The sequence below is a fragment of the Prosopis cineraria genome, unplaced genomic scaffold, assembly GCF_029017545.1.
Source record: "Prosopis cineraria cultivar Desert tree isolate PC_DT_omini unplaced genomic scaffold, ASM2901754v1 PC12, whole genome shotgun sequence".
NCBI classification, from domain to species: domain Eukaryota; kingdom Viridiplantae; phylum Streptophyta; class Magnoliopsida; order Fabales; family Fabaceae; genus Prosopis; species Prosopis cineraria.
The window spans coordinates 3,146,857-3,158,754 of record NW_026555343.1 but is presented as its reverse complement, the minus strand read 5'-3'; the positions used below and the strand labels follow the sequence as shown (position 1 = coordinate 3,158,754).

The window sequence follows — 11,898 nt, the reverse complement described above, 5'->3', positions numbered from 1 at the left end:
ACAAGAATTATTTTATAAATTTATCTTTGATGTATTTATCATTGTAAATTTAAATTTCTATTTAATTTTTATATTGTTTAATTTTGTGTTAATATTTAAAAAGTTATTATATCTTACGTATCAAACCACATTTAATTCACACGTGTATCGGTTCTCCTGAAATCCACATTCTGTTAATAACATATAATTAATTAATTTCATTAGAGGTTAAGGACGCAGGATGACAACTGTATAGTTGAAAAGAGATAAATATAATAACAAGTTTCACCCAACTATAATTATTATTTTTTTCTGGCCAACAACTCTGATTGGTATATCAATATGTATATCTCTCAACAGCTGGACCCTTTCAATTGCATACATCTCTCTCATTTATTCACTAATGTCCAAATGTATCTTGCCACTATTTTCCAAGTGTTCATTCCATCTTACACATAGCTTAAAGACCCCAAAAAAAAAGGAACTTTACTAAACGGCATATTTTATATTAATTGACATTGATATTTATATTAACAATGGGCCGGAATTAGAATTCTTTTATCTATGGCATATATGTAAAATATATAAACATAAATACATATGTCACAATTTTATTGGGCTAAAGTGTAGCTTAGGTGCTCTAATTTTATAAACTATCTTTTCACCCTTCTAACCTTAACATCATTAGTTTCTAATGATTATTTTTTGCGTCTCATTCATTATTGTTTTTAAAAATTAAACATAATATATTAACATATGAAATTGTTTTGTCAATACCTTAAAGTTTGATTAAGGAATTTTTTATTGCTGAAACTAATAATGTTAGGATTAAAGGATTTCAAAATGAAACCATATGTAAAGTTAAATAACTAAAAGTATAGTATAGCTATTTTATTATCATTTTTTATTTTTTATAATTTTAAAATACTTTTATCTGTTATATTTGGGGGAATTGAACTTGCACAACTGGTGAATCAAAATTATTCGAAAGTTCATGTGCGTGAGTGTGATCTTGGTACTCGTTACTCGTAATAGAATTTCATTTCACGTGAACAGAGAACAATATCCCATGTCAAAAAATCTCCAGCTCAAGTTGAAGCAACACATCAGAATCAATCAGCTGGAGAAACGCCGGTTTCTGTAAGTTAATTGATTGATTCCTTATTCAAATTTTTCAAATGATAAAATCATATCATAAAGTCATTTTCTTCTTCTTTAAAGGCTGGACTTAGGAGACGAATAGTTACAAGGAGCCATGGGACTGGAAATATCTTATTTTCCTTCGAAATCACTGAAGATATCACCAACAAGATAGACATGGACAAGGTATACCTTCTATATTACAATTGTTTAAATTATTTGCATCTATGTACATATTAATTTGTCAATTTCTTAAACTAAATATTAAGATCAGCAGTAGAGCTAAAAGTTTTGAAATAAATTAATTTTATAACTTTGCAGTTACCCCATTTGGAGTCAGAGACCAACCTACCAAAGCGTCAATTCTCATTCAAGGAGAGACTTGAAGGATGGAATGTTGAGCGCCGACAACGTGAAACTGGAAGATGCGATGTGGTACTTATTTACTAATGGCAATTAAATCATTATTTCACTTAGCCCTTCGACATCATTTGATTTCCCAAAAAGGAAAAAAAAAAGTTTAGACTAAGCTAACATGCTTTGAAGAGATTACCATGCATATATATCTTTTGTTTGCTTGTTAAGAGAAAAAAGTATCACATCTAGTAGTAGATTAAGAATATATAAAGTTTGTAATATGTCTAACAAAATAGTGAATTTTGGATGCAGTATTATCGGCATAAAAATTCGAGGCGGGTGTTTCGATCGATTTATGAGATCGTCAACTTCCTCATGTACGAGAGTTGCCAGAAAAGCAGAAAGAGAAAGTCACCTTCGTCATCGAAGAGGCCAACAGAAGAAGATGAGGATGGTGGTGAGGAAGAAATGATATGGGAAATTGATAAGGAGGACAATGTTGAGTTCTATAAGAAGCTTGAGGATGAAGCAGCTGAGGATCTGATCTCCATGTGTGATAATGATGATGATGATGGAGATGAAGAAGATGATGATGGCACTGCAAATAAGAAGGAGGACGAGCCTTCTCTTGTTGCAGATGTTGCTGCTTCTCCTCCTCCTCCTCCTACTGTTACTGTTGATGTCGATGATGCAATAGTTGATCTGATCAATCACATCCCGATTTGCAAAAGCATGGAGGAAGTCCAAGAGTTTCTGATTAATAACAGAAAGGCTATGCAAGCATAAATCGTCATACATATAACATATGTTTCTCTTCCTGTCAGTACTTGTTTTCTTATCACTGCTAGATAATGTTGAGACATTGCTATGTGTGTTCTATATTTTCTTTAAAGATAATGTGGGTCTTGTGCATACTGAATAATGTGTTTCTTGAAAGTTTTTTCAGTTTACATTGATATATTTGATTTGATATGAATGATTTATAAATTACAACCATGTCATCCAATCCATCTGTTAGTCAAGAACAGGCTTGACTACATATCAATTAATATTTGGACTCATCATAAATAATGTGGTTTTGATAAAATGATGCATATCATCTAAAATTAATGTCATCAGTTGACACGTTCAATATGTGGGAATGAAATGTGTTTAGGGGCCTAGTCTCGCCCAGGCCCAACCCAATATAATGCATATCCTGAAAAATTTATTATGGGTTAAATTTAAGAAAAATTACAATACAGTTTCAAGTTAGTTAAAGCAGTCAAAGGGTATCAGAGTAATTTTATACTTTTTTAAAAATCAATTGACAGCGAAGGAAACACTTGACAGTTTTTAGTAGAATTGTAAAATATCTAGATAAAACACGTTACGGTTTTTTTTAAAAAAAAAAAAGTCAAATAGCCTCTATGATTGTTTAAATCTTTCCTTAATCCTTATTTTTATCCAAACACAAATATTTGAATTTTGAGTTGAAGCAACTGAGCAAAAGGCAAGGGAACTATGCAGCCTTTTAGTTTTCCTCAAATTTCAAAAAATAAAACATAGAAACAAGTTCACCAAGCTAACTTGTGACCCAATCCTTTTTTTTTTCAAGGCTTATTATTAGAATTGGGCCCAAAAATCCTTTTGTACTTCAATTTTCTAATTTTAAAGGCCTGGACCTACATTAAATGCACCCAACCAACATTCCTGGATATAATTTGTTGGGAGTTATGCCTCCAAATGGAAGAGATATGTTAACCTAGTGTCTTTAAACTCAAATCCTTTCTGACAAACTTGCCATAAGTGCTATTGTTGGATGTTAGATAAGCCAAATCACCACACTTATTTGCCTCGAAAGATAGCACTTTGCTTCTTTTCAGTTAATTGTAGTGACGAGATAATAATTACCATCCAAATGACAAACAAATTAAGGAGTTTCACTCTGCAACTTTTACAGTTTAAAACCATGTCTGAATTTCTTAAATTCTTCAATGATAAATAAATAATAGAGATGTAACAGCAAATCAAACTCTCGATATCAAACTGCAATGATAGATATATATGAATATATGAGTCATAAATAGTTGAGTCTGATAAAAACTAACTATAAGGTAACAGAAGACATGTTGGTAGATGTAATAGCAGTGTGTATGGATTCCAAGTTACAGAAAAGGAAGAACCAGCGATTCTTTCCACGAATTTTCTTCTGGTCAAGAATGCAGACAGAAGCTTCGTTTCTGTGGTGCTTCTCTTTCAAATGCTCCATGTCACACCATATTTCTTCTTTTATGTCCTCAAATTGCTTCTCAGCTTCCTTAATTTCGGCCTCAAGTGTCTGCTTTTTTTCCTTCCTCTTCTCCATTAACTCACAGACAGCCTATTTGAAGTAAACAACATGCAAATGTTAATGACTATGGAAAATGACATTTAAAGACCTTACAAGAATATTAATTAAAATTAAGAACCCTAAAATTATGAAATTTGAGAAAAGGATCATGATCCTTCACTTGAATTAAATTTTTTCCGATCAAATTTTGTCAGCACTCATCTTACTTATTTTTAGTACTCAACTTTAGTATTTTAAGTACTCAGTTTTTCAATTTTTCAGCGGTCATTTTAAATATTTTCAATACTAATCTTTCACGCTTTTTGGTATTGAAAACTTATATTTAATTCTTTTTAATTTCTGAAATCATAAAAAATGAGTATTAAAAACATTTAACATGACTAATAAATAAAATAAAAAACTGAATGTTAAAAATGCTAAAAATGAGTGCTTAATGTAAATGATGAGCACTAAAAATATAAAAGATGAGTGCTGAAAAAATTTGATAAAAACAATATTAATTCATGTTAAGTGCCATGGTCCTTTTTTGAAATTTTAAAAATTTCAGGGTAATTAATTATAATTAATGTTCTTAGACGGTTAACCTTTTTTCCCCATACATTTAACTAATCCTAAGATATGTTACTATTCATTGAAAGGATCTTATAATTATCCAAATTTTGATAGGGTCGTTATTCTGTTCTTACATGTCTGTTCGCATCTTCTGATGGAGCTCTCCTAGCATTAGCCATGTCGCCTAGCTTCAGATTCAATTTTCTCAGCTTGTACTTCAGATCTTGCAACCTTCCAATCACTCGTTCCCGTTCCAACTACACACAAATCACTAATCATGAATCAGATTCTAGAGATTAGTATTTCAGTAACATCTTAATCGACATTCAGTGGACATTGGATAATCAAAACATCATGAAATATCAGAGATATCAATCAATGTAGCCCATTAAAGAATCTAGCATTTGAATGATCATAATAACTCAAGTTGAAGACATACAGATTACAGAAAGAAAATCATCAGACATATCATTGCAAGAGTCTTTATGCATACCACTTTTTCTCTGATCTTTTCAGATATCTGAAGATGTTGTTGGTCTTTTTTCTCAAACATCTTGATAGCCTCTTTAATTAAGTTCTGGGGCTTTGCATCCTCTGGCCAAATTGTTGCGAAACAAAATGGAAGCAGAACGTCAAGATCTTTACGCCTCTGTTAATTCTCAGCTTCTTCATCACTTTGAGATCTTGATGTGTTTTTCTGCAATAAATCGATTTCTGATTAGTCCATATAGCTCACTAGCTGATCTGTCATGTCCCAGATTATTGATGTGCTTTAGTTTTTCTGTAAAAGCGTTCAACGAGAAAATGAGAAGAAGAAAAACGCTTACCTTCTCAGTTGCGGATCTTGAATTGTGTTATCATTGTCACTCAATGTTCTGAATTTTTATATGCATTTCATGAGATGCTAACTGTCCAACTCAAGTCAACGCCTTGCACCTCAAGCCAAGGAAGTCGGATCAAAAAGATGAACCAGATCAATATTTAAATTTCAAAATATAGATAATTATTAAAATAACTATTTGTTCACTTAAAATATAATACGCAGCTAACTTCAATATTTATGAACTATGTTTTTTGTCTCGGCGAACAAGTACTGATGAAGACTTGTTTGTGTCTAATAACAACAACAACAACTGATATAAGCTATTCAAAACTTTCTGCATTTTATGATCTGAAGTGAATTTAATATCAGAGAATTGAACTTTACGTAGCGCACGAGTCCTTTGAATTAATAATTCTTTTTATTTGACCTTCACACATCTTTATTATGCCAATCCCTTTCCTTGAACAACTTGATTGCCTCTATGGGACCAACATTTGCTTACATATTATATATCAATCAAAAAAAGAAAAGAAAAGAAAAGAAATCACAAGCAATTGATGTTGTTGCTCAATATCCAATTTCTGCAGCTTCCTGTCCACCTTGAAGAAGACTTGTCCATATAGATCATACAACTGTGCACAGATTCCAAGTTACGATATTGGAGGACCCAACATTCCTCATCATAAATTCTTCTCTGGTCAAGTATGCAGAAATATGCCTCCTTTCTGTGTCTCTGCTTCACCAAACACCTTATCCCTTGTTTTATTGCTCCTGATTTTTTGTCAGCTTTCTTCATTTTGGTTTCAAGTGCCTTCTTTTCCTTCCTCATCTCCATTAACTCATCACATACACCCTATTATTATTATTACAGGTAATCAAGTTCAACACTGAATATGTGGCATTCAGATATAAGTAAACTTGTTAGTTGTACCTTTAATGTCTTTCTGATGCTTTGTTTTGAGATCTTAGTGCAGTTTCTTTCTGCTTCGGTGGAGTTTTTCGTTTCTTCATTGTAAGTTTGAAAGGGTAATATAGCAGCAACTTCTCTCGGCTGTCGATATGTCATGTCTCTTAAGAGCTTGTTTTCTTCACATAACTTTTTGGTCTTGTGAAGCATCAAGAAATTAAGCTTCTGAAGCATGACAAACCAGAAAGCTAGGGTCGTCAGAAATGAAGAAACAAGTCCATGAGTGAAAGGATCTGATGATATATAAACATGATATTAATCGAGAGTTTTCTGGTCTTACATGGATATCAACACCTTGTTCTGTTGTGCATGCAGATTTAGTAGTTCTCCACTTGCGTGTTTCATCAGCAGAACAAAAATTGTGTAGCTTCGGCTTCAAGTTTTCCAGCATGCTCTCCTGAAATTGAATTTTCTCCAGAACTCCATGATGGTAGCAGTTCAGTTCATCCAATCTTGAAACCTCTTGTTCCCATTCAAACTATAGAGAGAAAAATTCATGAGATTGAGCTTCTTGAATATTAGTAACTCTTTTTCCGCCATGAAGCAATGTTTAGAGCTGAAAAAGAAACACAGGAAAACAAATGAAGAAAATCTTATAGCATGAGTCGTTTTACCTACCAATTTTCTTTTCATCTTTTGAGATGTCTGAAAATGTGGTTGATCCATTTGCTCAAACAGCATGACTGCATCTTTGATTCTGGATTTGGGAGCTACATCATTTGGCCAAATCTTGACAAAATAAAATGGTAGCATACCCAGATCTGATAGGTTGTTCTGCATCACTCTGTAATGAGCCCAAAAAATCATGTTGAAGTGTGCATCCATTTTGATCAGACCATCAATGACTTCAACTTAGAGAAGAACGTACTTACCTCAATTGTTAGGATTGCCTCTTCTCAGAGTCTTCGAAGAAATGAGAGAATTGTTTAGATATCAAATTATGTTGTTATTACTGCGCGCTCGCGCACACGTATATTTATATATTGATTCTTAGGTTAACATAGGCATTCCCATTGATTTTGCTTGTATTGCAGTCAACGCAACTCTCTTGCACCCCACGCCAAGGAAGTCAAAAGAAAAAGTATTATGAAAAAAAAATATATTAATCATTTGATCTTTGTAATAACTCAATTTCTGAATTTTGAATAGTTATAATTCAGTTATTATAATTTAAATTTGATTAAAACTCAATTCCTGAACTTTAATCTTCGCAAACCCAATCCTTATAAAGTTAACCATTTAAAATATTAATTCCTATATTTTGAAAAGTAATATTATAAAGATTAAAATTGTATTAAAATTTAGGACTAATATTTTAAAGGATAAACATAACTTTTGGTTCCTGTACTTTACTTGCATTTTGCTTTTATTCCTTATACTTTTTTTTCGGTGTTTTAAGTCCCTACACTTTTATTTTTATTATTTTGGATCCTTTTAAGGTCCCTATACTTTACTCATAAAGGAACCGAAAATAATGAAAAATAAAAGTATAAAGACCTAAAATACCAAAAAAAATATAGGGATTAAAAGGAAAAAACAAGTAAAGTATAGAGATCAAAAGTTATGTTACCCTATTTTAAATTATTAAACCTTTTTAATCTTTATAAAGATTAAAATTTTAAAATAGTTTTAATTTTATAATTTTATTTTTAAAAATATAGGGACTAATATTTTAAATAATTAAAACTATAGGAACTGAGTTGTAAGAATAAAAATTCAAGGACTAAGTTATAATTAAATTAAAATTATAAGGGTCAAGTTAGCGAATTAAAATTTAAGAATTAAGTTATAATTACAAGAATATAATGATTAGTTTTTTCAAAAAATAAAAGGTCAGTTTTTTTTTAGTTTTTTTTAAAAAGAAACGATTATTAAACAAAAACCGCTGTACACAAACAATCACGATAAGTCAATGCTATAATAATACGAATGAATCAATCACACTCCCTCCGGTAATCTAACCTGGCTAGTAATATATTTTTAAATGGGAAAAATATCATCTAGGACTTCTAGAGAGTGTTTTTATACCAAAGAAGGATTTTAAAAATATAAACTTTGACTGCAATCTTTTAGTACCTATTTAAAAGTAAGATTTTATGGAAAAAAAAAGATCTAATTAACCCTAAAGTTTAATAATTTAATAGGTTGTTAATTACATATAATTAATTATCAAAATTTGAATAGATGCTTGCGAAACCAACACTTGAACAATTAAATCTATACTATCAGTTTTTACAATTTATTCATTTTCAAATAAATTGTTATTAATTATGTATGATTACTTATTAAAATCCAAATAAATACTTATACATCTACAAAATCTTAGGGGTAATTAGGTCTTTTCTCACAAAATTTTATTTTAAGATAGGTAATTGGGGTACATTGAAATTTCAGGCTTTTATTCTTTGATATAAGAACTCTTCAGGAATTTTTAGATGATATTTTTCCTTTTAAAATTTTGGCTAGCTATATTTGTTTGAATCAAACTAGAATCAAGTATAGCATAACAAATATTGATTTTTTTAATAAAAAGGAGATATAACAATTAAATAGGTAATTAGTGTGTGATCAAAGAATGAATGATAGCTTAGCTGGAGGAAGATGTGAAGGGGCTGGGGATGAAGGCAAATTCAATTGGTCAAACTAGCTGGTCCAGTCCAGTTTCTCAACACTAATTATTTGTGTGTCTGTAATGTATATGAATATGATAAAATGTTTATAAAATTTATTTAAATACTGGAAAAATAAAACTAATAAAAAATAATAAATCAAAATAAAACTAAAGTACATATACGCATGATATATAAATATATATGATAATGTCAGGGGAAAAAAATAAAAATATATATATAATGAAAAATTAGAAATTGACAAGCTTGTCCTTGGACTCCTATTTGTTTTTCGTTTGTATCTTGTACTATTGAATCATCAAAAATCTCACCCAAGGGCCTAATTTTTTTTTGCAGCCCAAATGAATTTCATGTGCCAAATTAATTTTTTTTTCAAAAATATCATTATTTATATTTTTACTCTAAAAATTTTCAAAATTACAAATTAAGTCCAATAAATTCAAATGATACTCAAAATGTTCAAAATATTCAAGACAAGTTTAAAAAACCAAGAATAAAGAGAACAACAATTATGTAAATAATATGATTTATTAATCCATAATGTCATGATATTGAGAGGTGGCGAGGGGATGCACAAGGACTACCCACATGGAGTTTTTGCCTCACAGACATATCGTAGACACCTGTTCTGATGCTTTGGTGCTTTTCCTGTGTCACATACCTATGTGATGTTATGATCAATTTCAGTGAACTGGACTGGACAAATTAAAGATCATGGTATGTACACTCAGAAGCTATCATTTGCGGTGGAAGATTCAAAGTGAAGTCTAATTAATATTATATTTTGTTTATAATTTTTAAATATATGTGTTGTGTTGATTAGTTTGTAGTTTTACCCATTCTTTTATGTAGGAGGAAAAGAATAAGGTGTGTTCTGCTAGAGGATTTCGCTGAGAAGGCATGGACTGAGTATCAGAAGTGCCTGAAGATGCATACAGGTTATATTATACTCAGAATGACCATTAGTATTTTTATTCATTCTCTTTACTGATCTATCAATATGTTTTCCTGTTGAGCTACGTTGAGTTTGAAGGGGATGTCACAATTGGACTGGGCTTCTTTCTATTTCCTCACCAATTCTCATCTCAACTCTTTGATCAATTCTTGAATGATTAGGATTCAATGTTTTATAAAATTATTTTTTTATTTTTTAATTACAATCCTGAATCTTGAATTGTAATTTAGATCAAAATTTTTATATTTTAATTTTATTTATTTTCATAATTTTTCATTTTAAGAATTGATCCTAAGGTTAAGATGAAAAATGAAATGAAGAGAAGCCAAGTTGATTACAATCGATCATTAATTATCTTTTAGAAACTATATTATGAGATTTTAAAAAATTAGATTAATTATTGAACTGTATAAAATGCTGATTCAAGGATTGATAGTATAATCATGATTGAACTGTGATCAATCAATAATGATTAATATATTTTTAATTTTAGATGTTAAATTTTATATAATATTATCAGGTTCATTAAACAAATAAAATTAAAAAGCAAGAAGAGCGTAAATATTACTCTCTATTAGGATGTGTTTGATTCGAGGGGAGGGGAGAGGTTTTAATAAATTTTTGTTTGGTTTAAGAGGGGAGGGGAGGAAAATAAAAAATAAGTTAACAATTTTATTTCTATCAAATTTAACATGATTTTTATGTTTTTGCTTTAAAAAAAACTGTTACATTATAATTTATTAAGTTTTTATTTTAAGAATATGAACTTATACTAATAAAAAGAATTGAAGAACAAATACATTAATATTATATTTTATTAGTGAGTCAAATAAAAAATATTAAAATTTTATACATTAAAAAATTATATATTAATTTTTGTAAGGTGATAAAATTTATTTAATTATAAGAAAGAAAGAAAGAAAGATAATATGTCACGCCCCAAAAATAAAGGGTGACCGGCATGCGTGCAAACTACATCGCACATTCCTGTAAGCCTTAAAATGAAAATTCATTCTATTTTCAAAAAAATAATCAGATTATATGGAAATTTTAAAACTTTTGTTATTAATTGTCATAACAAAGTTCCAACATTTTTGTAAAAATTTTGACAGAACCTCCCTTGTAAATAGGATCTCCTGAAAATTTTACAAAACAAAAATTTTCCTAGGTATTGTATCAATCAGGAGCTCAGCTCCTTCCAGCCAACAGACAACATATATATATATATATATATATTAAAATAAAATTCTAACTATAGTTTATGTGGAGCAACTAATCTTACTTCTAAGCTAAAATACATGAGTCTCAAATATTTACATCAAGAGGTAACAATACCAAATAAAATTGCCATCCAATATAGCCATATGCCCTTCAAAGGTTAGCAATAGAATCAGCATCAACTAATGAAGTTGAGATCAAAATAATTTTTTAGTGAATAACGTCTCAACAATAAATAATTGAACATAAATAAAAATAAAGTTGAAATAATTATGCAATTTAAAGAGGTAACGATCTTTATAACAATTTAGTAAACTTTTGAAATAAAATAATTCTATAAAATTTTAAATAAAAATCTCGAACCATTAAAATATTGTATTAAATAATATTATCACTTGATTGCAAAAAAGAAAATAAACAAAATAAATAATTATAAATAATTTATTATTTAAAACTAATAGGATGTAAAATTTCCAAACAATCAAATTCATATAATTGGGACTTACTAGAACAATAAATAAATGTGGACACATAGTTCACGAGAATAAATAACCAAACACGGCTTATGCCACGAAAACAAATGTGGACACACAATGTACAAGGATAAGTAACCAAACGTGGCTGAAGTCACGAAACAAATGTGAATACACAGTTCACGAGGATAATGTTAACCAAACACGGCTTGAAGCCACAAAACAAACATAGGGTTAGCACCTCCTATAAACACCCTGCTAGCTAGGTGTACCATGGCTCATCAAGGGCTAACAAAACTACCGTTAGCAACCAGTGTTCTGTATAAAGTCCCTTTTTAAAATCATTTTCAAACATGCGAGAAAATTATCACTTTTAAGATACAGTTCTTATTCTCAAAATTAAACTCACATGAATACTTTTAAGCATTAAAACTTACCAGAATAAAATTTCATATCTAATGCTCATGGTTGC

At 29.9% G+C, this 11,898-nt stretch overlaps 1 protein-coding gene across 2 annotated transcripts; it reads right to left on the bottom strand.

The window, feature by feature from the left end:
- Nucleotides 1-3,519: 3,519 nt before the first annotated feature.
- Nucleotides 3,520-7,102, bottom strand: LOC129289502 (uncharacterized). 2 transcript variants are annotated; one of them, XM_054926275.1, is made up of 8 exons: nucleotides 7,023-7,102; nucleotides 6,769-6,934; nucleotides 6,431-6,628; nucleotides 6,115-6,315; nucleotides 5,188-6,036; nucleotides 4,854-5,057; nucleotides 4,495-4,631; nucleotides 3,520-3,838 (listed from the first exon to the last, which is right to left on the bottom strand). In XM_054926275.1, exons 2-5 carry the CDS (start codon nucleotides 6,928-6,930, stop codon nucleotides 5,728-5,730), a joined length of 870 nt encoding a protein of 289 aa, XP_054782250.1. In that variant the 5' UTR covers nucleotides 6,931-6,934; nucleotides 7,023-7,102; the 3' UTR covers nucleotides 3,520-3,838; nucleotides 4,495-4,631; nucleotides 4,854-5,057; nucleotides 5,188-5,727. The 2 variants fall into 2 exon arrangements, with proteins under 2 accessions (XP_054782250.1, XP_054782249.1); XM_054926274.1 differs by having other exon boundaries at nucleotides 4,495-4,617.
- Between the last annotated feature and the right edge of the window lie 4,796 nt (nucleotides 7,103-11,898).